This window comes from Patagioenas fasciata, chromosome 25 (assembly GCF_037038585.1).
Source record: "Patagioenas fasciata isolate bPatFas1 chromosome 25, bPatFas1.hap1, whole genome shotgun sequence".
Lineage (NCBI taxonomy): Eukaryota > Metazoa > Chordata > Aves > Columbiformes > Columbidae > Patagioenas > Patagioenas fasciata.
In genome coordinates this window covers 868,648-893,124 of record NC_092544.1, presented here as the reverse complement: position 1 = coordinate 893,124, position 24,477 = coordinate 868,648, and the positions used below count along the sequence as shown (strand labels likewise).

Sequence of the window (24,477 nt, the reverse complement as noted above, 5' to 3'; positions counted from 1 at the left end):
TCAGGGGCCCGTTCTGAGGCAGAGGGTTTCCCTGGTGAATAACACACGGTGTGTGAGTCAGGATTGGGCTCCAGATCCATATCTGTGATTGGCATTTCCAAATCTGCTCTTTAAATTGAAGAAACACAGAAGCGTCAGGAGATTGCTTTTAAAACAATCTTTCTTTTCCTAAATATGGGGGGGGGGGAAATCCCCTCCTCCAATTAGAGAGAATGGAAAAATGATTTAGTTGATACGGAATTCAAATGCCTTGTTATGTACCGAGTGCTTTTCCCTCAAATGAAGTGGAAGATGGGGTCTGAATGGCTTTGTGACAGCACCAAAGCTGCCTCTGATAAAGATGTTTATATGCCCCTTGCTGTTTTTTATCATAAATTATGTTGTTTTTCCTCTCCCTTTTGTTGTTCAAAACTCTGCCCCTGGCATAATCACCCTTTATTCTTCTCCCAAGTGAAACAAAATGCAGATATTAAGGGCAGGAATGCTGCACTTGTAATGCTGCTCCTAAAACGCTCAACAGAACAGAAATCGTCTCTTTTTTATCTTTTTTTTTTTTGTTCATTTGTCCTCAAAAAATGTGTTTTAGCACAATACAAATGGCTGATGGAGCTAGTGACTGACTCGAGTGCCCCTGAAGGAGCTGCACCTTGGAACGCACTGTGCAGATCCCAGTAGTGCCCCCAGGTGATGTGAGCCTGCTCTGCTCAGATACCTGCGCTTGTCCCGCCCATTGCTGCCTCTGGGACGCCAGGACGGGGACTTTGGGGGCGCTCATTCAGTTCGTAGCCCTTCAGTGCACACTCTTGTATTTAAAGGTTAATTTTGAAGTGCCCGTGTCCCTTCTAGAAAGATGACTTGGATAAATATTCTTCAAAATTATTTTGGGGGGGGGGTTTAGAGCCTGTAGAAGCAAACCCTGAATTACTAAATACAAGAACCTGCACAGACAGATGAAACCTGTCTTGGAAGAGTGAGAACTGGTTCTGTTCCTTTTTCAATTAGGATTGACTATTTTGCTTTTTTGTATTTCTATTTGTAAGAATTGCTGTTTGCAAGTGACTCACTTTATTGTGACGTATTTCTTTGATTTGTTACCATCTCAGAATAAAAGTGAAATGGATCTGAAATCTGAGCTTATTAAAATCACGTCTCTTTTGCCCAGGGGCCAAGGGATGCAGAGAATGATGAGAATGACAAAGGGGATAAGAAGAATAAGGGCACGTTTGATGGCGATAAATTAGGAGACCTGAAGGAGGAGGGGGATGTGATGGATAAAACAAATGGTTTGCCTGTGCAGAATGGGATCGACGCAGATGTCAAAGACTTCAGGTACGTGCACCGTTAGTGAATAATTAACCAGGGTTGCACTTAATATTTTTTGAAAGATTTTCCAAAAGCCTTTGAGTCATTGAAACAGTTTGATAAGGACGTTACAATGTACACAGGGACACGGTGAGAGAGGGTGCGGGTAACAGCCGATCGCTCTAGTCTGCGCATAGTGGAGTCTGGTTTGATTTTCACACCTTTTGTAACGACTCAGGGTGGGATTCCTATGGAACCACCTGCTGGAGGTGTTGACTCTGCTTATATACTGGTCTGAATTACAGCTGGGGCTTTGGACGTGTTCCTCGTAGCTCCCCAGCGATGAAAGCCTCGTGCAGTTGTGCTGCTGATGGAATCGATGCGTTGGTGTTTCTCGCTGACCTCGTGTCGACGCGCAGGGAAACTCGGAGCAGCGCCGGTGCGCGGGAGGCGCGTTGCGCTGGCCCAGCGTCCCCGCGAGCCGCATCCCGCCCGCCTCCGGCGCTGCTGCTGGGCAGTCAGGAAACCAGAGCAGCTACTTCTGAAGGGCTGCGAGCGGGATCCGGGGCCAGAGCGTCCCGTGGTTAATAATTACCAGAGAGCTTGATGAAAAATAACTTTGGCATTTCTGAAATCCCGGCTTCTGACTGACTCCCGCAAGTGAGGAGAAAAAGGAAACTGGGTTATTTTTACCCTTAGGCTGTAACAGGTCTTTGAGGTGGGGTCTGGGGTTGTGTGGATGGTGGTGGTTTGTTTTTTTAATAGAAATTGTTCTGTAGAATTTGTGTAGGGAGCTATTTCAGACCATGTTTTCCCCCCATTTATCACAACATCTACGACCGGTTCTGGTGAGCTCTAGTGTCTATGAACTCTGTGTGACACGGCATTCAGTGGACACCCTTAGTGACGAGTATCTTCTTTCCGTAGCCGTACACCCGGTAACTGCCAGAACTCCGCTAGCGAAGTCGATCTGCTGGGGCCAAACCAGAACGGATCAGAGGGTTTGGCCCAGCTGACAAGCACTAATGGTGCCAAACCGGTGGAGGATTTCTCCAACATGGAGTCCCAGAGCGTCCCTCTGGATCCCATGGAGCACGTGGGGATGGAGCCGCTGCAGTTTGATTATTCGGGCACCCAAGTACCCGTGGACTCGGCCGCGGCGACCGTGGGGCTCTTCGATTACAGCTCCCAGCAGCAGGTAACGTGTCCTTGTCCTGCCCTGTCCCGACAGGGCCCTCCTGGGTTAGTGCTGGTTCTCCTGGTGGGGAGAGGGACGGAGGAAGACTTGGGGTGACTTTGTCATCTCTGAGCCATCTGCAGAGCAGTCTTGAGCACCTGTAGTAACAGGAGTTACCACAGCGCTCTTCTGTGTGTTAATCCTTTTTAGCTTAAGTTTGCATTGGAGAAGAGGTTTAAATTAGTAAAAACTGCTGAACAAAAAATACCCAAGCAAACAAAACAACAAAACCAAACCAACCAACCAAGAAACGCAAACCAAAACCACCCAACCAAAACCACCCAACCAAAACCCAAACAAACAACAACAAAACACCCCCCGCGACCCACCCTTGAGCACTTAAAGTGACTTAAGGGCCAGACACCGGTTCAGCCCCAGCGTTGGGATCTGTGCAGCACCAAACGAGTTTAAACTGACTCTCTCGGACCTGGGCCTGGTTTAAAACCCGAGGTCGGAGTCCAACGCTGCAGGACTTTATCTCAGCCCGGCGGGTTTGTTTGACCTTTTCTCCCACGCGAGCGGCCCGAGCTTCTCGTCCTGGCCAAGAAATGCGAGTCCTGGCTTTGCTGTTGGCTCCTCGTGAATGCTGGGCTTAAATCCAACGATCGACTCGTAATCCACTCCTGTTCCTGCTAGTTTGGGTAACGATTGTAAACTTTTATTGCTTTCCTTTTCCAAGTGCGATATCCCTCAAAGAAGAATAAAATCCTTTGTTGTAGCTGATTGCAAGAGTATATAACGAGCCCTGGCTTTCCTGAAGCATCTGATCTTTTTAACAAATAGCTCGTTGGCGCTCGGCATTGAGCAGAGACCGTTGCCAGGTTTGTGCTAAAGACCCGACTTCAGAGAGATATCGTGGTCTTAAAAGCAATGTAAATACCTGTGTTACAGCTGGATCGGTTGTTTTATGATACAGCACGTTTGGGAGGTGAACGGTGGAAGCGTTTTTAATGATTAAGCTGTATAGCTGCTCTAGAGGCCAGAAAGAAGCAAAAAGAAGCTGGTGTCAAGTCTCTTACTTTGGTGCAGGGCCTGGCATTCCCAAGAATGACTTTCAGACAATGAAACTTGTGTATTTGTGTACAGCTGCCCATAGGAAGGAAATGTGCATTATAGTCCTTCCCCTTGGGCTGGCGGAGGGAAATGCAGAAGGATCCCGTCTGTAAAAGTGTCTTCCCTGGTCCGTTGGGAAGCATCATGTAGTTCGAAGGGATTACAAGCGAGTAAAGCTACAAGCAATATTAAGAAGGGAAGGTCTTAACCACGTGTAATCTGATTAGAGATGTCAGATGTTTCTATTGCAGAAGAAACTGGTTTACGGAAATCTAATCTCGCAGTGTTTCCGTGAGGCAATAACAGAGGCTGGGGTGTGCTGGTTTCGTGGAATTCTCTGCGTGAGCTCCCCCCACGTTGTAAATACAACAGCAGCAGGTGCAATATGAATGCTTGGAGAAGCTCTGTGTTTTTTGCTGGTACTTCTGGTATAAAATGGATCATTGAGCTGCATTTGGGAGGTGTGGAAGTCATCACACAGGCACTGCACTGGATCCAGGCCTCAACTGGACTCTGCCCCATTGACCACGACTCTCTGGCTTCTTCCTTCAGCCGGTTCGCGGTCACCTCGGCACCCGCTCATCCAGACCGCCCTCTCAGATTTCCTGCACAAACGCAGTTGCTTCTCCTGCTCTCCTGAGAACCAACTCCAGCTTTTGTCTATAAAAACCTCCTTATTTTCTCAATGATGCTAAAAATCTGGGCAGAATCATTATTGCAGTAGCTCACTTGTCTGAAAAAAGGGCAGAGATAATAGGAGTGAAAATTGTAAAGCATTTAGGTGTCTATTTTTTCCAAGTGCGTGCAGAGAGGAGCCGTTTGTAGCAGCGGTTTGGGAGGCTGTTCGCCTCAGCGATGATCCCTCGTGGCCGTCGGAGGGATGAACGCTCCTCCCGGCTGGTTTGAGTGGCTGCTCAGCCTGTGGATCCTGAGGTGTTTTAATCAGAGCTGAGCGATGCTTTGCTGACGGGTCGATTCAGGGAACGTTTCGTTTGGGTAGAGGCGTTGGGAACTGGGGAAGTCAGTTTGTAGTAAGGACCTGGATGAATTAAAGAAGCCCAGATGACGTGGTGGCAGCTGCTGGTGCTGCCCAGGCTGCGGTCAGGGCCGGGGAGAGCATGGGTGTGGAATCAGCATCAGGGAGGTGGGAGGAGATCCTCAAGATCATGGAGTCATTGAATGGCAGAGAAGCCCCTCGCTGTGGCTTAGAGCACTTCAGAAATACACACTTTTCTTTTGCAGATGGATTATCACGCGCAATCGATTTTTCAAAGGGGCTTGTTTTATTTTTTCCGTTCCTTTTGAAACGTTTCCCTTTACAGTGAAGCATCTGTATTTGCGAAAATAAACCTGGTGTAAAGGAATTGCTTTGAAGGGAACGCAGAGGATGCTTTTAGCGCGAGAGTAAAGGGCCGTGTTTGTGTGTTGTCCCTCCAGCTGTTCCAGAGGCCGAACGCGCTGGCGGTGCAGCAGCTGACGGCGGCGCAGCAGCAGCAGTACGCCTTGGCCGCGGCCCACCAGCCGCACATAGGTAAGTCTTCTTCAGTCGTCTTTTATTCTGTTTATTTAATGCTTTACATTTTACTGCACTTCTGTTAATGGTCAGAATACATCGGGGAAAATACCGTGGGGGGGAAAAAAAAGATTTGGTAGGTTTTAAAGAATCCTAAATATGTTTTTGCAGCTGGCATTTGGCGTGCAAGCAGGAGGGTATTGAAGTCCTCGCTGGCTCTGAGCGAGGCGTGAATTGGAGTAAACAGCACAGGGAACCGAGGGGGAAAGCAAGCACAACTCAACATACACCTGAGTGTGTGTCGTGGTTCAGCTGCCTGGGGTCTGACTGGAAGCTGAAGATGTGGTTTATGCAAACACACGATTCACGTCATTAAAACGGTAGAGATTACCTGGGAAGGAAGCGCTTAATCCTGTGCTTGGAGAAGCAGGAGGACTGTAGAAGGGCTACTCGTGCATGGTTAAAGTCAGACTCTCTCAGGGTTAAGCGTTTTTAGCACAATAAGCAGTTTGAAGTGCTGTTTCTTCCTACCTGAAAGCACGATACAAACACTCTGGGACACTCCCGGCTCTGTGCAGCACCCTCCTGTGCTTGTTGGAGTTCAGAGCTAGACCTGAATTAAAATGATTTAGCTTTTGAACTTCCTTCCGTTCAGCTTCACCCCCTCCGTGCCCCTGCCCGCCCCCGGTGATTTCTCTAATGATTAAACCGCTCCCTTGCAGAGGGGGGAGATGCCCACGCGGCAGCGATGGTGCCTGCGCGCTCCCGAGCTCTTCCAAACGAATTAACTGAGGTCCTGGCATGGCGCAGTGGGCACGGAACTGGAAATGGGGTAGATCAGTTCTCAGTCAGCTTGCTATAGAAAATATGGAGTAATAACAAGCCATTAGGTAATGTCTAGCTGGTGTTAATGGTCATCCAAACAGTAGGGGTGTATCTGCACTGCAAAGATACGTGAGCAAGTGTGGGTATTATATTATTTTCCACTTCAGCTTTCCTTATGGGGCATTGCATCCTTGGATTGAGTTTCTTTAATGTAAATTATATTCTCTGTATGTTGTTGTGTTAAAACTCCGGGAATCACTCACTCCCTATGGAAAACCACCTGTAAAAAGCTTGCAAATACTAAAGCGAGCTGAGGTTTTGCATTGGCCAGCCAGGCGTTCCGGCAGGGCTGGATTCCTAGTGCAGTTTGTTTTTACTGACAGGTGTGTTTTCAGCAGGTTTAGCCCCTGCTGCCTTTGTCCCCAACCCGTACATCATCAGCGCCGCTCCGCCGGGAACCGACCCCTACGCAGCCGGACTCGCAGCAGCTGCCACGTTAGGTGAGACGATTCCCCTTGTCCTGACCCTCTTCTGTACCCAAACTGCTCTTCGGGTCTGTGATTGTGCAAATTAAATAGAAGTACATGGTCATTTCTGTGGAGAGGTGATTATGTATCGGCGAGGTGAAACAATTTGTCTTGGAAACCCTATTTTCTGTAGATTAAATGTGATGCTTCTGGTGTCATGCTCACTACGGGCTCCGTCTCTGTTGAGGATAAACAAGCAGAGCAGATCTGAAACGCAGCTCTTGCAGACACGAATGTTGCTGCATGTTTGGGGGTTTCTGGTAACCGGCAGTAGTGGGAGATACCTTGGAAAAGACACTCACTGAATGCTGGAAAGATGGAGGATGCGTTTTCCTGCCAGGAAAGTTGTATCTCGCTGCTCTTCAGCTTAATTTACTGCAGCACATCCTGCAAATGATTCCTTTGCTTTTTTGCAAAATTCTCCTGAGAATTAACGCTTTTTAGGTTTCTAGATACAAACATCCCGTGTCTGCTGTGAGGCTCGTGTAGGAAGATGCAGTCTCCAGATGGCGAGCGAAGATGGTGGCTCTTGTCTTCATGTGGGATCTTTCTCCCAAACGTTCACGTATCAGTTTCCAAATTCTCGCCAACTGTCACAACCAAAATTGTCGTATCTCGAGATGACAGCTCGGTAAAACAGCTCATCCGGCAGCGTGTGAACACGTTGCGTGTTGAACTTTTGCTGCGTGTGCCATAAAGTTCTTGCCTAAGCGCTGAGGACAAAGGATGAATGTACTTTCAGGAGAACATCTTTATAGCCACACTTCGCTTTCTGTGGGCCACCAGGAAGGGAAATCTTCCACATTTTAAACAAAACCTGCTTGGTTCAGAGTAGTTTTTCGGTTTTTAGTGGAGTCTGCAAGCTGTTGCCACCCTCTGCTTACGACTCACATCCTCGCAGCACATGGCGTGTACCAAATCAAAGCCGTCACAGGTTGGTTGCACGTGGGGGTCGCGTTCTGCCAGACGGCGCTGGGGTTTGGTACGGGAGTTTTTTGGCGTATTTAGCAGTTCTTACATAACCGCTGCTTCACCTTCAGGCTTTGAGACCGGTATCAGGTCAAGCTCTGAAATGGGATTTCAGCAACTGTTCCGCAGTCAGATGGTGTTTTTAGTGGATCATATGGAAGGATGTAAAGCATCAAGATTGTAATTGGAATATGAGCTTTGGACTTTTTGGCTGTTGTGAGTTTTGCATGCTGATTGCATAATAGCAGTGCGAGATTGGGTAACGACGTGGTGTTGGCAAACAGATGATGCTGTGATTAAATGGCAGAAAGCCAAGAGCCGGAGTACAAGGATATTTCCAATAGCCCAGGGGTCGATAAACTCTCATGTGATGATGAATGTGTGGCAGTGAATGAATGACCCCAACTCTGGTGACAGATACAAGGAGGAAGCTGCAGCGGGACCTAGCGGGAAGAGGTGCCAGAGCGATAGCAGCTCCGGCTGCGCTCAGACGAGGCGCTTTGGGAGCGAATACCAGAAGAAGAGGATTCCGCATGGCCGTTCCGCATCACCTCCGCGCTCCTAAAGCCGGCGCTCGTTCTTGAGGAGCGCGCTGCAGTTCAGCGGAGCAGGGGTCAGCGTCTTGATTCCACAGAGAGCCCACGCGTGACTGCCGCCGGATCTCCAGGAAGCAGCGAGTGTGTCGGCAACAACTGCTTTATCTTTTCCCAGTTCTCTCAGCTGTATTGCAGCTGCCTGATGTCTGGTTGAGGCCTTATAAGTTGGAACTGGGGAATAATGTACCCCGGGATACCTAAAACATCCCAAAACTTGGCATCAGGATCTCTATTTGAATGATTTTTAATCTTTCTGACTCTCAAAAGCAAAAGAGAAGGATGTGTAACGTGCCACAATGCCCTTAGTGTTACAGCCCTGAGAAACACGAGTGACTTTGCCCACCTCACTGGGCTGCGGACCCTGGCGGCTGGAAGCGGCCCATGACCACCTCACTGCCGAGTGTGCTGGAGGAAAAGCACCAGTTCTCTCTGGACCCGGCCGTTCTGGAGGTGTTTTCTCTGTCATGACTGAAAGGGCGTGGGCAATTTAAACACGTACAATGATGTATAAAGTCAGAAACCTCCCCGATGCATACGAGAGTGTTAAACTGGGAGGACTTGGAAAAGTTTATGAGACAGAAGAAATAAGTTTAGAGTCGTCGGTGGTTTATTGCTCATGGTTACTCCTAAAGCGGAGGGGAAATGTGTGTGTTTGATGGCAGAGATAATTCTGTCAATTACGGCAGCTTTTACATGCTTGTGAGACTGTCAGCCCTGTGATAACAGTCTCTGCTTCCCAACAATAGCAGCATTTTACAGAACAAATCTGAGTGCAGAGGGAGGGCCTTCCCAGACTCAAGAAGAAGAATCAATTGTGAGTTTAAAGCGTGTGGGGAAGATGCTGCTGTCTTTAAAAGCGTTGGGAAATTGCCTTTATCATTGGAGACAGATGTCACTCAAAAGAGAGGAAATCTTGCCTTTGGTGAGACACGCTGGGAAGTGTCGGTTCCCTCGGGTGGTGTGTTACGGGTAGAAAAGCGTTTCTGCTCTTTGTAGGGAAGTGGGTGCTGGAATGATCTGCATACAGGAGAAGGGCACGCGGTGCTCCTGGGCTGCACGTCGGGGTGGGCTGCTTGTGTCTGCACGGTGCTGCTCCGTTTTTGGGGTTTTTAGCAACCTCATTAGCTTGGTGCTGGCTGTTCCAGCTGTGGGGCCATGGCGGGGTCCTGTGCCAGCCCCGGCGCTGGGCGCTTGGGTTTGCACGGGCTGGCCGGTGAGCTCAGCCCTTTCTCGCACCCCGGCCCTACAAAGGCACCGTTTGGATATCTGCGGTGGGGAATTGGGAAGCGATCGGCTCACAAGTCGCTGGTAATTGATAAAGTCGCTATTCACAGATGCATTTGCGTTTTCAGCCGTGAGGTGGGGGCTGTTGGGGCTGGTGCTGGCTCAGCCGCGGGCCTGGGCGAGGGGGCCGTTCTGCAGACGGCGGCTCGGCTGCTGACGGACCCTGCGGCACCAAGGCAAAACAGTTGGTTATGAACACACTTACAGATGGTTTTGCTAATGTTGCTTGAAAGGAATATTTGTGGGTGTCTGTGGCCAGCGCGCGAGGTGTAGTAGTGGGAATATTGGATTTCAAAGGCACTAGAAAGGCTTTTATTTTCTTATATATGTGTATCTTTAATAAGTGTAAAAGCAGGTGCGATCTCCGCTGAAGCAGAGGCTCTGTGCGCCTTGCTGGGTCTGGCGATGATGACACACTTGCCCTCACTGAGAACGCTGTTCGGTAATGAGCCCACTCGCGCTCAGATGGGCTGAGCCAGACTCGCAGCTCTTTTAAGCCCAGCTGCCTGCAAACTTCAAAGACTTTGTGCCTCTTCTTCTGTTAAACACCTGAGGCTTCGGCAGATCTGATGAGCAACCTCTAACGAGGAAAAAACCTCATCTAGACTATGCTTGTTTGATAATTAGAACCAAGATTAAAATAAGCCAGAGAGATGCCCAGATTTTGCCCAGATAAAGGGTATTACAGCAATTTCCCGGTAGCCTGAGGGCAAACACAGACTGATGATTTGCAGAAAGCGGAGCAGTTGCAGGTGTTCTCCTGTGGGGTGCAGGATCTGCAGCTGGCATGTGGTCTGCGTGAACGTGAACAGGTTATCATCCACCAATTAGCCCTACGTCTGTAATTACTGAGGTCAAGGTGGGCACTGCCATCGTGGGACCGATGCATTTTCTGTAGCTTTTTTTGTTTTAATATAGCTGCCCCTGCACAGGAATTCCCGGGGGGTGAGAAACGTGGGGCTGCTGCTCCGGGACAGAACCCTGAGCGAGCAGACGCGTCACCTTCTCTGAGCAGAGACCGTAAATCCAGCAAGGGGGGATTTTGTGGCTGAGCTTTAGTGCGAGGGACAAATCCGACTGTTGAGCGCGTGTTGAAGTGCCCGGTGTTAGGAACGGGCTGTTGTGTAACAACATCTCCCGCTGGGCCCGCGTGTCACTGACCCCCCAAAGGCCTGAGCTGGGGAAAGCAGCATGATTAGAACCAAAAGGAGAGTAACTCTGACACTTTGGAAATATGAATTTAATATTTGACATTGAATACGAAATGAAAGTGTTGAGGTGTAGCCGCGGCTCTGCAGCGCTGGCCGCTGAGATCCAGGCTGTTGCACAGCGAGTTGCTTTTGCACTGCGGAGCAGCTCGTTGGAGACAACCGCACGGCCTGGCTTTCCCCTTTGCCACAGCCGGCTTACACCAGGCAGTGTCTTTTTGCGTCTCTCTTTTTACCGTCAGCCCTCAGTTTTGGGACAATAGTTTTTAAGTCTCTTTGGGCAAATAGTTGTATTTTGTGTGTGTGTTACACTTGTTCTCCTTGCAGTGTCTTACTGTAAGACCTAACTAACAGCAATATAAGATTACTTGGTTAGAACTCTCTTAAAATAGAAGCTGGTTTTACTTCATGTAAGAGCAAGTGTGTGCTTCGAATTCACTTAAAAACTTGTTTATCCTCCAGTGTCAAATAATGACCATGGCGCTTTACCTTCAAAAGGCCATCGTGCTATGAGGGCAGGAGCCCGTGGGACAGGCGATGTGTTTGAAAAGCAGAGGAGATGCTTCTGCTTTTCTGCTGACCTTTCCAAATGGTACAGAACAGACATATTAAAAGTATTATTGGATTCACCTCGGTGTGAAGGGGTGGGAGGGACCCAGGGTTCAGCGCCGCGAGCTCAGCGTTCTGCCAGCTGCGATTATTGAAGGACATGGCTGCTGTTCTGCTAGCGCCAAATTAAACGTGCGGCGTCCTGAGACTCGATAAACCACGGGGAATTCAGCAGTGGCTTTTTCTGCTGCTCTCCCAAGATTTGTTAATATTTTTTTAGACCTCTTAAGTTAGAGGAGGGATGTGAAAAGATACGGGATCATACAGGATCGTGCAGCCTCTTGGGCGGTGATTTGCCAGTGCAAAGTGGGACTGAATGACTAGAAAATAGTATTTTAAGTACTCAACGCTATCCAGATGCAAAGACGTTTTAAAAATTGATTGGGGAGCTAAATATAGATGTTATTGAGCTGTGAGTGTCAGCCGAGATTAGGAGAGACTTGTATACCTGTGCTTAAACAAGTTTCCTTCTCTTTTGGTTAGAAAGTTTTGTTCCTTCACTATAAAATTAGGGTACAGCTGTAAGAACAGGGGATTTCAGCAGGTTCGCTGGTAGCAGAATTTGGCCTCACCCAATAAGGTAAAAACCATGTCAGGTCTGACTTCTAAGCTTTTAAAAAATGAATAATACAAATGACAGGATCCCTCTGTATTTGCAAGGGATTTTAAGGCCTCACCTGGCGATGGATTTGTCAACCCCAAGAGGAGGGGCGGGTGTTTCTGTGACACTGACGGTTCCCTTGGTGTTCCAGGCCCGGCCGTGGTCCCTCACCAGTACTATGGAGTCACGCCCTGGGGCGTTTACCCCGCCAGCCTGTTCCAGCAGCAAGCGGCCGCCGCCGCCGCCGCCACCAACTCTGCCAGCCAGCAGAGCACGCAGCAGGGCCAGCAGGGCCAGCAGCAGGTAAGGCCCGGGCCCCGCGCAGCCGCCACACCAATCCCAGGTTTATTTTCTGTTGAAAATTGGTGTGCGTCTTTGGGTTGAATCAGCGTGGGATTTTTTTTTCTCCTATACTTGGAATTTAACAAGGTTAATTTTCCTAACTTCGCTTAGGTAGAATAAGCATTTTAAAGGTCTGGTGTTTAATCGTAGCTGTACGTCTGATGCAGAAAACACAAACGTGAATCTAGCGACTACTGGAGCAGAAGGAGGAAACTCGGACAATAAAAGCAGGGATGTTTCACACTGCAGTTCTGGAGAACACTTTGCTCCTGACCCAGTTAATGATCAAACCTCCCCAGCCGGCAGGTCCCGTGGCTCCTGCACGTACCCGTGGGCACGGTTAGGATAGCGGCAGGAGCGTCTCAAAGCCGTTCCTGCTTTGGCATTCAAAGCAGGAGCCTCACCCGTACGGAAGGTGTGTGCTCAGAGAGCTGCTGCCAAGGCTCAGGCTGTTAAAGTAGAACCAGCAATCATCAGGAGGCTTTTTGATATTTTTTTTATTACTTTTATAGCCATGAAGCGAGCATGAGTCGCGTTCATGGTATTGTTTCTAATGCAAACCTTCCATCCGTAAGAGGACATGGTATATATTTTTTGGATGATATTTTTCTAAGAAGCGCTGAGGCAAATATTTTGGAAGCCTACAGCGATGATTATGGACAGTTGATTTGTGATGCTTACAGCATCTTAACAGCATATCTATAAAAAACGGCAGCGTTTGCCTTCCTGCAGCCTGCCACCCGTCGCATGGATCCCGCCCGGTGCCCTGGCACGGTGTGCGTGCAGAGTTCACGTTCGGGCTGTAGCAGCGACAGCAAACACGAACGTGTCACTTAAATTCAGCATCATCTCGCAGTCTCGGTGCGCGAAGTCATTTTTTCCTTTGAATAACTTTATGGGGTGGCACAGGCAATGTTACTTTTAGCACACGGAGAGCCAAAGGACGGCAGTTTTAATAAGCTGACCTTGTCGTGGGTGCAGGTTGTTCCATCACCACTTGGAGTAAAGGGCTCTTGCAAAGAAAGCCTGGCACAGGCCATTACAGAAAGGTCAGTCTGCCGTTGTCCCTTTGGAGAGCAACGTGCTTGAACCACAAGAGCCGCCTGTAAAAGACGGTGTGTGATCTGTGGTCATTATTTCCGATGAGTAAGTGTCATGTCACTGGGTCACTGTTTTCTACGGGGGCTGGCAGCTTGGAAAAACCTGTGTCACCTCGTGTCATCAGCCCCCAGCTCCTCAGTTGGGCTTTTTAAGGTTTCTGCTCAGTGCTGTCGTGGCACAGACCAAATGTTCTCTGGGCTGATTATCCAAGGTATATCAAGAAATGAAAGAGGTCAGATGATGGAGCATTTCCAGACTCTGCTCAGTAAGCCGGAGAGGGGGTGTATTATTTAAATGGAATCTTCTGCATTTACCCGTGTGGAGGTTTGTGATGGCCAAGGCAGCTCTGTCCTGGGGAAAGGGTGCGGGTTGTCACACTCTAGTTGTGACAAAGCTGTCGTTGCGTGCGAGAACTTCCACTCGGTTGCTGCTGCTGTGTGTGGTGACTGCGGCTTGCTCCTGCGTCCCCGAGTCACCGGAGCGCTGCCACGTTCCTCTCTGTTCTGCAGGTTCTGCGCGGAGGAGCCAGCCAGCGTCCTCTGACCCCCAACCAGAACCAGCAGGGCCAGCAGACCGATCCGCTGGTGGCCGCCGCCGCCGTCAACTCTGCGCTCGCCTTCGGCCAGGGGCTGGCGGCCGGGATGCCGGGTAGGGCCGCAGCTTCCCCCGCGCCCGGGACAGCTCAGACAAAGCCATCTTGTCTCGGTGCTGGCACCTTCGCCTGGCGTGCAGCACGGTTTTGCTTTTATTGGTTTTCGGTTTTAACCTGCGGGCTTAGACGGCATTTTCAAGAGGCTGTTACATGTGGCCCTAACTACCAGTGTGGCATTTAACTTAAATCAGGGTTTAGGTCCCTGTGCCGCAGATGAAAACAAATGTTATCAGCTGTATTGCTGTACGAGTGCATTAGTTGCTTGCGTATCCAAAAAAATTGATGGCTCCTATTGGAAATTGCTTTCAGATTTCTCTGTGGATCACGCTAGCTTATGTGATCTTTGTGTTAAAACCTCAGAGCTATCTTAGTCCTGTTCATTAGCCTTGTCTTTCCATCCCTGCCAGGTGTTTGACCTCAACAGGATAAGGACTTGCTCTTCCTAATTTCTTCCAGGCGAATACTAGTGGCTTAAAAACAAGAGAATTGATGAAAGGAAGCTGGGTTTACTGTAATTTAGGAGTTTCAAGAGAACAGCTACTGCCTGAATTTTAACTCTGATCCATGAGGCTGTGTGGTACAAATGCTTTTGGCATTCAGTTATACAGAATGTTGTTGTAATGGCAAAGGGCAAACTTAAGTGTTCTTTTGAATAATGTACAAGTATGTCCTGCTGGTCAAATGTAAGAAAAGAGGATTATTTTGACCTCAGGTCTCCGTGCTGAAAGTGTCACATGGTTTGTATGTGGCATTTTTTGTGGCATAAGAATATGAGAAAATAAGACGTTTCTACCTGAAAGTCTTAGCAGTGTAAAGTTGTAGACTGTTAATACAGAGGCAAAGCCGTTGTTGCTTTTTCCATTCACATTTTCCTTTGACAATCTCGCTGTGCTGTGCTCGCCTGAAGACAACTGATCAGCGCCTGCCGCGTTGTTCATTGCTTTACCCTGCGTCTGTGCTTTGCCTCCCCAGGTTACCCCGTGCTGGCTCCTGCCGCTTACTACGACCAAACGGGTGCTCTGGTGGTGAACGCGGGGGCCCGGAACGGGCTGGGCGCCCCCGTCCGCCTGGTGGCCCCCGCCCCCGTCATCATCAGCTCCTCGGCCGCGCAGGCAGGTGAGTCCTGTCCCATCCCGGCGGGGAGATCGTGACAGCCTGCCCCGTCCCCCTGGGGGGCGACCCCGGACCCGCGGGCGCGCCGGCCGTGATGACACACTTGCCCTCACTGAGACCCGTCACCGGGTTTGCTGAGAAGACCTCTGTGCTCGTAGTGTGCTGAGCCTCCCGAACGGCCTCCCAGAGGCAGCGGCGCACAAACTCTGTTATTTTGCAGAGTTTCGTATGACAGTTATTTAAATTTTGTCTGCTAGCATCTAGTTTCCCACGTAATGAAAGGTTTTAGCCTGAGTAGAGCTCTCAGATGATCAGCTGGCTTGTGTAAAATGGTACGTGACTGGTCTTTGCCGGGGGTTGTTTTGGGGTTCATTAGGGTTCTTGGGGAGTTCAGGGCTTTAGAAGAAGTCTTCCAGCCCAAATCTCTGCGTGTAAGCAGTCCTTGCAGTGTTAGTAACAGCTTATGAAATGGGCCTTTTAATTGTTTCCTTGTAGCTCTTGTTCATTTTGCTTTTTCTGTTACTTTGGAATTGGCTGGAAGACAAAAGTTCTTGGTTTTGATGTTCTTGGCCCGCAGGATCGCGTTTCGCGCACTAAAGGACAGTTTTACCAGTTTCAAAATGTATGTCTCTTAAATGGATATTGCTACGCGTGGGGCTGCATGGACTCGAATCTTAGATCCCAGGAGAAAGGGAACATTGTTGTGTGTTTGATGTGTGTAGCTGTACAAACCAGTGATGGCCAGGCATTGCTGATATTCAGCACTGCTGATATTCAGCGGCTCTGTAGAGCTCAGATACAAAGTGAAGAGAGTTTGTGAAAGGGACATTTTCATCCTGAAAGAAAAAGAATCCATAGTAAATAAAAGGAACCTAAGTTTTAACTTCTGAAACTGCTACGAAAATGAATTTTTCTGTGTGTGCTTCCAATTACTTTCTCTCCAGCGGTTGCAGCGGCTGCGGCTTCAGCCAACGGCGCAGCGGGCGGCCTGGCAGGAACGACAAACGGACCATTTCGGCCTCTGGGAACTCAGCAGCCGCAGCCCCAGCCGCAGCAGCAGCCCACCAACAACCTGGCGTCCAGCTCCTTCTACGGCAACTCGCTCAGCAGCAATTCCCAGAGCAGCTCCCTCTTCTCCCAGGGCTCTGCCCAGCCTGCCAACACCTCCCTGGGCTTCGGGAGCAGCAGCTCCCTGGGTGCCACGCTGGGCTCTGCGCTGGGCGGCTTTGGGACCGCAGGTAAGAACGGCAGCTCCTTCGTGGGGAAGAGAGAAGCGGGTGGCTCCAAATGCGGGTGGTGCCTTGTGAACCGCTGGTGCACGGAGCTGCTGCACTCAGCTCAAATGGAAGTTTTACTTTAGGGACTACTTTGGCTTTCAAAAGCTGCAGCACTTTCTGGTGGAACTTATTTTAGTAGATGTTGTATTAGAAGTACCAAAGCAAGGAATTTGTTTTGTTGTACACATTATCGTTCTTAGAATCATAGGATCATGTTGGTTGGAAAAGGCTCTTGAGATGGAGTCCACCCATTCCCCACCCCTGTCCCTGCCCCATGTCCTGAGAACCTCATCTCCATCTGTCCAGCCCTCCAGGGATGGTGACTCCAGCACTGCCCTGGGCAGCCTGTTCAATGCCCCACAGCCCTTTGGGGAAGAAATTGTTCCTAAATCCAACCTCAACCTCCCCTGGCGCAACTTGAGGCCGTTTCCTCTGCTCCTGGCGCTTGTTCCTGGGGAGCAGAGCCCGACCCCCCTGGCTCCAAGCTCCTTTCAGGCAGTTCAGAGATCAGAAGGTCTCCCCTCAGCTCCTGTTCTCCAGCTGAACCCCCAGGTCCCTCAGCCGCTCCCACCACACTTGTGCTCCAGCCCCTCACCAGCTCCATTGCCACAGATGAAGTTTTTAAGCAGCTTTGAGTTCCTTCGCCCTTCCCTGCGTGTGCTTGGTGGTACTGGACTGACAGGAACGGGCTCCGGAGCGGTGTCCGCCTGTGTGCCAGGTCTTACCTCAGAGAAGTACCCAAGTGACTTTTCATGATTTTCAGAAAGCTGATCTGAGGTGGTTTTTATGCTTTATTCTGGGGATTGTTTCTATCACACACCAGGAAAGTCACTTACTCTGCTTGCAGTTAGGCAGCTGGAGACAAAGGTTGTTGTGGGGTTTTTTTTCTCAGAAAAAAGCAAACCCCAAGATGTCTGTGGGTTTGTTTTTTTGAAGTAGAGCAATTGTTTTAATTACTGCTTAGTCTCAGAGGTAGTGATTATGTCCTGAACTTCGCTGCTTTCATCAGTGTGAAGGGCAAGTTAAAACCTGCCTCTTGAACCTGCTCCGTCATAGCAGACCAAAGGACCTTCTGTTAACTGCATCAAACTGGTTTAAATAAAAGTTGTTCTAAATAGTTTTCTTAAACCCAGCCTGAGAATTGGAGCCCTCATGGATTCAGGTAAACACAGCATCCACTTCTTTCACTTCGCTGTATTTAACTAATTGAATTCAATTACTAGTTTGCTCAATGCCAAGATGCACAAACTTGTTTTCCCTCAATCAATGAATAAAAATGTGAGGCTGTTGCTTCTAGACCTTGTGTGCAGTCATGACAAACAGTCAGCTCATTACAGTTAACAATTTCACTATTTATTAAACAGGATTTTAATGCAAAATTGATTTTTTTCTCGAGTTGGCAGTGCATTTAGAGAGTTTGTATTAGACTGTCAAGAGAACTCTTCAAAAGGCGCTGGGGGGGTGTTAAATTGAATTCTGATTTCCATCCCAATAAAGCTTGGTGCAAACAGGAGCTGTTTTCTGATATAATGAAAGGTGAGCACAAGGATTTCAAGTCAGTGTACACGAAGCTGTACATGCTCTTAAGTAAACACGAGCAGATAAAATCTCGTGTTGGGTTTGCTTTAGCTCTAATGGCCAAAGAATAAATACGAGGCAGTGCTTGTAGGGTGATCTAATATCTTCTGTTAATCTGAGTGATCTAATATCTTCTGTTAAACCAAGTGATAGGCTTAGGGGGAAAGAGCTCTGGAGTACACAACCTTCGAAGGTTCGGCAGCAAAGCACCGAGGGCTTGTTTCCCAAAGCCTGAATGTTCGCTGGTGTTTCCTTCTGTCGCTTCCTTTAGGTAGATTTGTATCTTCTTGATCTTTCTGCTCGTAGATTTTTGGAGCTGTATTTCTGCATGTATTTTATTGGTATAACAGCTACAAAACTGGAAATGCAAAGCTGACATTTTAAATCAGGGATTTCTGCTCGATCATTAACTACATGGTTGGAATGAACGCATTTCGCTTGGGCCCATGCAGCAGCCTTAGGAAAACCCCAGCCTGGAGCAAGGAGGTTCAGAGGGGCCGTTGTGCTGACCGTTGGCCCGGGCACTTCACTGACATCACCCAATTCGCTTCTCCTCTTTTCAGTTGCGAACTCCAACACGGGCAGCGGCTCCCGCCGGGACTCCCTGACCGGGAGCAGCGACCTGTACAAGAGAACGTCCAGCAGTTTGACACCCATCGGACACAGCTTTTATAACGGCCTCGGCTTCTCCTCCTCGCCCGGCCCCGTGGGGATGCCCCTGCCCAGCCAAGGACCCGGCCACTCCCAGACTCCACCGCCTTCCTTGTCTTCACACGGATCATCTTCAAGTTTAAACCTGGGTAAGAGCCTAAGCTGCTGTCCCTCGGTGCGGAGTCACGACCACCACGGGTGAGACACCCGCTGCTCCCCGGGGTTTTCTTTTTGGCTCGTCCTTTGCTTTCCCTGAAGTCAGTAATTGAGGTTAATGGCCACCTGCAGTGTCCCCGTGAGCACGGAGAAGATGAGTTGCCGTTTCAGAATAGGCTCAGTTGTTACGGTGTGAGTCCGAGTGACGCATCCCCCCCAGAGCCCCCAGGATAGAGTCTGCGCTTTGTCCTTCCCAGATCTAGATTTTCCTGACATATCCCAGACACTCTTCAGGAGTCCTGTCTCCTCTTTAGGGTTTTTGCCCCTTTATTCTACCCTAGCATCCCTAAAGGCTGATGGCAGAGAAGTGCAGTTCACTCAGCTCTTTTTTATTTTATTTCACTTAATATTTTTATTGCAGCCCCTCAAGCGCAGCTGCCAGGACAGGGCCTGTTCTCTTTGCAGACAGCTCTACCGACGTTTGCCCTGAAGCTCTGCCCTTCTTAGCAGAGACTTCTTGTAGCTTGTGTTCTTCAGGCCGTTTGTCCTCGCTGCCTCGCGTTGGCTTCTCAGGTTCCCATGCGATTAGAGCTTTTTTCCTGGGGGGACTTTGTCCCACCTGGGAAAACCACATTGGCTCAAGGGATCTTTGCGGTGCGTGACCAGCAGAGGGAGCCCGAGCCCTGCGAGAGGGGAGAGTTCTCTGCTAGAGCTCTCAGCACATTTCCAACAATTACAGGCAAGGAAACTGTTTAAAGGTTTAACTTGGTTCCTGTCAAGTCTCGCAGTTTGCAGACTGTGTGGTGAAGTGTTACTTGTTCCCCATACCCGTTACTGTCTGAGTGTGGATGGAAATCTGTAGGGCATTTGTGAAAGCAAAGGATTTTTAAAAGTATTGTTTTTAATTTACTGTTAGCTGTATTTAATAGTGATTTGTCTTTTCCATCCAAAATTTTTGTACTCCTTGCTGCCTTTTTCTTCTCTCTCTCAATTCTGTGCCCAGCCTCAGTGTGCATCTTTTCTGTCGGTCCCTTGCACAGCAGGAAGCTGCGAAGAAAGGTGAGGACGGAGGATAAGGTGTAACTAGGAACAGCGAGTTAGCGAGTGGCAAAGTTGATAACAGACAGTTTTGACACAGAGTGGAGAACAGAAGCTGTTACAGTCTGTTCTTTGCTGAATCTGTAGCTGATCCTACCAACACCACAGAGCTACGCTCGAGCACGACCCCATCGCAGTTATTTTGGGGGCAGCTCACTGGGCTTAGCTGAGATACGTGATTCCTGGTTGAACCGCGTCAGAAACCCGTCACGTCGGAAAAGGAGTAATTGGAAGTAAACCGAATCCCTCGGCCACTTTATTTCATGGTGTGTGAAATCCTGGTGGTTTTGTGCTTTGCAGGAGGGCTCACGAACGGGAGCGGCCGCTACATCTCTGCTGCTCCGGGAGCCGAAGCCAAGTACCGCAGCGCGAGCAGCGCGTCCAGCCTGTTCAGCCCCAGCAGCACGCTCTTCCCCTCCTCCCGCCTGCGCTACGGCATGTCCGACGTGATGCCCTCCGGCCGGAGCAGGCTGCTCGAGGACTTCCGCAACAACCGCTACCCCAATCTGCAGCTGAGGGAGATCGCTGGGCACATCATGGAGTTCTCGCAGGATCAGCACGGGTCCAGGTGGGGTTCGAAAGCCTGTGCTGGGGGGAGCTTTGGGAACGGCTGCTCGTGGAGCGATTTGCGTCACATCCTCGAGCAAAGAGGCAGAACAGGGAAAAGGTGTGAAAAGCCAAGTAGTGTAATACTCTGACCCTTCTTTGTATCGGGTACCAATGGCGATAGCAGGAGTTCATCCTCTAAAGACGAGCTTGCTTTGTAATTTACATGCTAACCCCGCTGGTGTAGTTAAACTCATTTTAAAGAGCTGTCTGGACGCAAGACCTTGCTGTATTACTCTTCTAAGGTCTGCTTTGCTTGGAATGAGGAGATTTTTGGGGTATCAACAATGATGTGTGGCCACGGGCCTCCTGGCCACAACCACCCTGAGGTTTCAGATTGCTGGATAGGGCAGCTGTGGTTTAATATTTTGTTTTGCGAGAGCTTAGTGTACGAAGCTTTTGAAAGGAATTTGTGTTAACAGATGTGTTGGTTTTCCAGGTTTATTCAGCTGAAACTGGAGCGCGCTACCCCAGCAGAACGTCAGCTTGTGTTCAACGAGATCCTCCAGGCAGCGTATCAGTTGATGGTCGATGTGTTTGGAAACTACGTCATCCAAAAGTTCTTCGAAGTAAGTCTGCAGCCCCCTGCAAGTCTTGCTTAGATGCCCGCTGTCCTGAAATACTGGATAAGCTCGTAGAAACTCTTACTTGGCTAAAACCGTGGATACCTGCGAACACTGATGTCATCTCCTCCCCACGGGCTGTTCCCTCATTCCTGTTGGGGTGACTGAGGTGCGAGACTCGTAAAGATTGATCTGAAAAGTAACACTTTGCTTTGAGATGCGAAAGGTGTGGGAATAAATAGCAACATACCCAGGAGATGTAGGTCCAACAGGACTTTTCAGGGATGCTCTGCTGAGCTGTCGGCACTCACATATTTAGGAACAAAAGAAACTTTTCCACTGAAGAGCATCCACTGGAAGGAAGTGTTGGGTTTCATATCCAGAGGTTGAGCAGTAACCCATCTCTCCTTCTGGAATCTGGTCTGTTCTTTCTCCACCAAGTCTTGGTGGTTCATTTATCGCAGTAATTTTACAGCAGCCCCATCCAGGGGCAGTGAACTGGCACTGGTCACCTTGGTGGCTCTAGCACCTTTGGCGTTTCCCCCGTGTCTGGCAGACGTGCACCAGCCGCCTGGCCTGTGCCTGCTCACATCCTGCGGTGTTCCTCGTTCAAGGCCTCGGCGCGGGAGGGCTGCTGCGCCGCTGGGCCGCGGGAGGGTTTTGCGCTTGTGCTGACTGGTGTTCATCTCCCCAGTTCGGCAGCCTGGAACAGAAGTTGGCCCTGGCAGAGCGGATCCGTGGGCACGTTCTGTCCCTGGCTCTGCAGATGTACGGCTGTAGGGTGATCCAGAAGGCCCTCGAGTTCATTCCTCCAGACCAGCAGGTAATTGTAAGTCTCAATTTTAACTTTCTTCTCGATGTTTAACGTTTCTTGCCGTTTGGTGACCAGAACCCTGACCTTCTGTTCCTCTCGTGGCTGGTGTTTTTTTGGTTTGGTTTATAGCATGTTCGTTATGTTTCATGTGCATGATAAGTATGTGATGCTGTTCTTGGGTCTCGTTGTCATCTCCTTGTTCCACTTCACTGGTACTGGTGGTGTCTGTTAATTCCCTGAAACCAGATTTTGTATGTAGGGGAAACTGAGGGATGGTAATGAATTAGAAGTTATTTTGAAATCCCTTGAAGAAAGCAGTGCCACGGTTTTGCCTTTAATATTCGTTGAGGTATCGCTGCTTTGATATGTGGGTCAATATTCCGCTTTCCTGCCGAGTGAGATGTACGAGTCCCTGTCCCCGTTGAGCCGGGCCTGGCGCTGCAGGGCTGTGGATGAGCGCCAGAGTCCCGCTCAGAGCTCATTAATGAAGCAGTTCCTCTGGGCTTTCATCAGCAATGAACTCAGATGAAAAATGTGCTAGGCGAGCTAGCTAATAAAGGTGTTGGGACAGGTAATGCAAGAATCTCCATGTGGGTTATTAAATTAAACTGCCAGAGGCTTTAGGAGCACACTTTCCCTTTAGGTCAGGCCTAGGCTGAGCTGGTGCCCTAGCATGTCAGCAGGTGATGGGCGGCAGCCCGAACTCCAGCACTGCTGCTCCGAGGATTTACTAATGCTCTGTCTCCAGAAAGTTATTTTGAGTACTTTGTGCTCCTGAAATGCCTGATTTTGGATCAGTTGCAAAATTGAACTCAGCCACTTTGTAATATGGTTAAATTCACAAAAAATAACCTTCTGTTTCCCGATTGTGGAACTTTTAACCTGCACCTCTGGTGCATTAGTCGTATTTAAACTTCATCTGCTCGGATTCCTTAGTTACCGTGCGTGTGTAAAATACTGGCAAGCTCTTATCCCAGTGCCGACCCCGTTTTAGTGACACGTGAAGCCAAAAAGTTTGTGAAGTTTGGGCATTTTAGATTTCGTTGTGGGGGCAGAGGAGGAAATGGGGGATGCACAGTAAGCTGTGGATCAGTGAAGTTTCTTAAGTTGGGGTACTTAACTTGGCAGAGGAAGCTCACGTTTAATGAAAGGAGTGCTTCACCTTCATTTTGTAACAGTGTTTTTCTTTCTCAGCACTAGGCCACTGAAAAACTTGCAGTTGGAAATACACTGGTGCATCCTTCATACCTCCGCTATTCTCAACCATGAGTAGCAGTGCAAACTTTGCATTTATCAGCTGCGAATCCTGGTGGTGCTTTCTGTTTGTGTTTCTCTCCTCCCAATAGAATGAGATGGTACGGGAGCTGGACGGCCACGTCCTCAAGTGTGTGAAAGACCAGAACGGGAACCACGTGGTGCAGAAGTGCATCGAGTGCGTGCAGCCGCAGTCCCTGCAGTTCATCATCGACGCCTTTAAGGGGCAGGTGAGTCCTCCCCCAGGACACTGACTCATTCTTTGTGTTCTTAGACGTTGCTTTGAATAGCCTGAGAATGCCTGTATTGTTCAACTATTTTGAATTTTAGCAAGCATCAGGTGAAGGGTTTGCGCAGCGGCGTTAGGGAGACAGAAGCTCTTTGGTTGTGTCTCTTCTCATTTTTGTGCGGGTATTTCACAGTGAAGCATCCTTGCAAAAACCTGTTTCCCTAGAACATCAAGTATTTTTTGACTGATGGAGGGGAAAACAAGTCTCTTATTAATCTATCTTCATAGTAAGGGTGGTGAGCAGAATTTTGGGATGGGTGCAGTAAACTTTATGATCCTCTCTGTGAGCACAGCTTAGAGAGCTGCTGCTTCCCTAGGGCCCCGGACGGGGGGAGAAACATGAGTTTCATCTGGAGAAGGGCAGTTACTTGTATCCTCTCCTGAATCGATGTCCTGGATATTCACTGCGTAACTGCCTTTGTTCGGCCTGTAGTCAGCTCGTCTTCCTTTACAAAAGTCACTGGTTTGGGCGTTTTCAACTGAATTGGCTTTGGAGGGAGACTTTGAAGTGTTGAGGGTTTAGCCACAGGGATGCGAGGACAGCCCGGGGTTATTTCAGCAAGAACCAGGCTTTACTGGTTCGGCTGCTCCTGGACCAGCTGTCAAAGCGGGGACTTGCTCGGCTGTGTCGAAACAAGCAGGATTTGAGCTGGAAACTCGCTCGGCAGATTTGCTGGTTGGAGTTTTGGCTTTGGACGTTCATGGGGAGCTGGGTGAGGCTGGGGCAGCCCCGGGAGCTCGGCTGGTGGCTCTGACGTTTCTTTGACCGTCCCAGTTTCGTCTGAACTTTCATGTGAAAGATTAAACTTAGCAGCTCAAGACTGTGTCTCTGCAGTTAATTGCACTCGAGGTCCTGTTTTCCTGCACAGTTTGCTCCGTAGTTATTAAAAATTTGTAGACTGTCAGTTTAACTTCAGTGCTCAGATTTGCTACTTTTGTTAATTTTAAGCAACCAAATAGGACTTTGTGCTTTACACGGAAAACTCTGCAGCAGTAATGAAATGTGTCATGTTCTTAGCAGTGGGTTTAGTAATCCCTGAGCAATGAGAAAGAAGGTTCTTTGTTGTCACTTCTCCTAAGCGCAATTAAGGCTTTTAGACATCCGTATAGTTGAAGAAAATCCTTTGCTGAGCATTTTTAGCCTGGTTCGTACCATTTCTTACAAAGCCTAAAATATGTAGCTGGCGGACATTACGCCGGATTTATTTTTCTGAAACGTTGTTTTAACACAGCTTCTAATAATGCTTGGCTGTCCCAGG

The 24,477-nt window shown here is 49.1% G+C and overlaps 1 protein-coding gene and 1 non-coding gene across 9 annotated transcripts in view; both read left to right on the top strand.

Annotated features, from left to right (window-relative positions):
* Window positions 1-24,477, top strand: part of PUM1 (pumilio RNA binding family member 1) — a 55,182-nt gene that overhangs the window by 23,825 nt on the left and 6,880 nt on the right. For 3 of the 8 annotated variants that reach the window (XM_065857363.2, XM_065857362.2, XM_071799153.1), the window contains exons 6-18: window positions 1,163-1,329; window positions 2,230-2,500; window positions 5,030-5,123; window positions 6,314-6,430; window positions 11,876-12,027; window positions 13,677-13,815; window positions 14,792-14,935; window positions 15,877-16,170; window positions 18,351-18,587; window positions 19,993-20,260; window positions 20,738-20,867; window positions 21,556-21,690; window positions 23,022-23,159. In XM_065857363.2, the coding sequence (XP_065713435.1) occupies window positions 1,163-1,329; window positions 2,230-2,500; window positions 5,030-5,123; window positions 6,314-6,430; window positions 11,876-12,027; window positions 13,677-13,815; window positions 14,792-14,935; window positions 15,877-16,170; window positions 18,351-18,587; window positions 19,993-20,260; window positions 20,738-20,867; window positions 21,556-21,690; window positions 23,022-23,159 (2,286 nt within the window). The remainder of the gene's footprint in view (window positions 1-1,162; window positions 1,330-2,229; window positions 2,501-5,029; window positions 5,124-6,313; window positions 6,431-11,875; window positions 12,028-13,676; window positions 13,816-14,791; window positions 14,936-15,876; window positions 16,171-18,350; window positions 18,588-19,992; window positions 20,261-20,737; window positions 20,868-21,555; window positions 21,691-23,021; window positions 23,160-24,477) is intronic. The other 5 variants (XM_065857368.2, XM_065857364.2, XM_065857367.2 and 2 more) reach the window with 4 other exon arrangements.
* Window positions 9,705-9,786, top strand: LOC136112657 (small nucleolar RNA SNORD103/SNORD85). Its single transcript, XR_010652930.1, has one exon. It is a non-coding gene; the product is annotated as a small nucleolar RNA SNORD103/SNORD85 (small nucleolar RNA).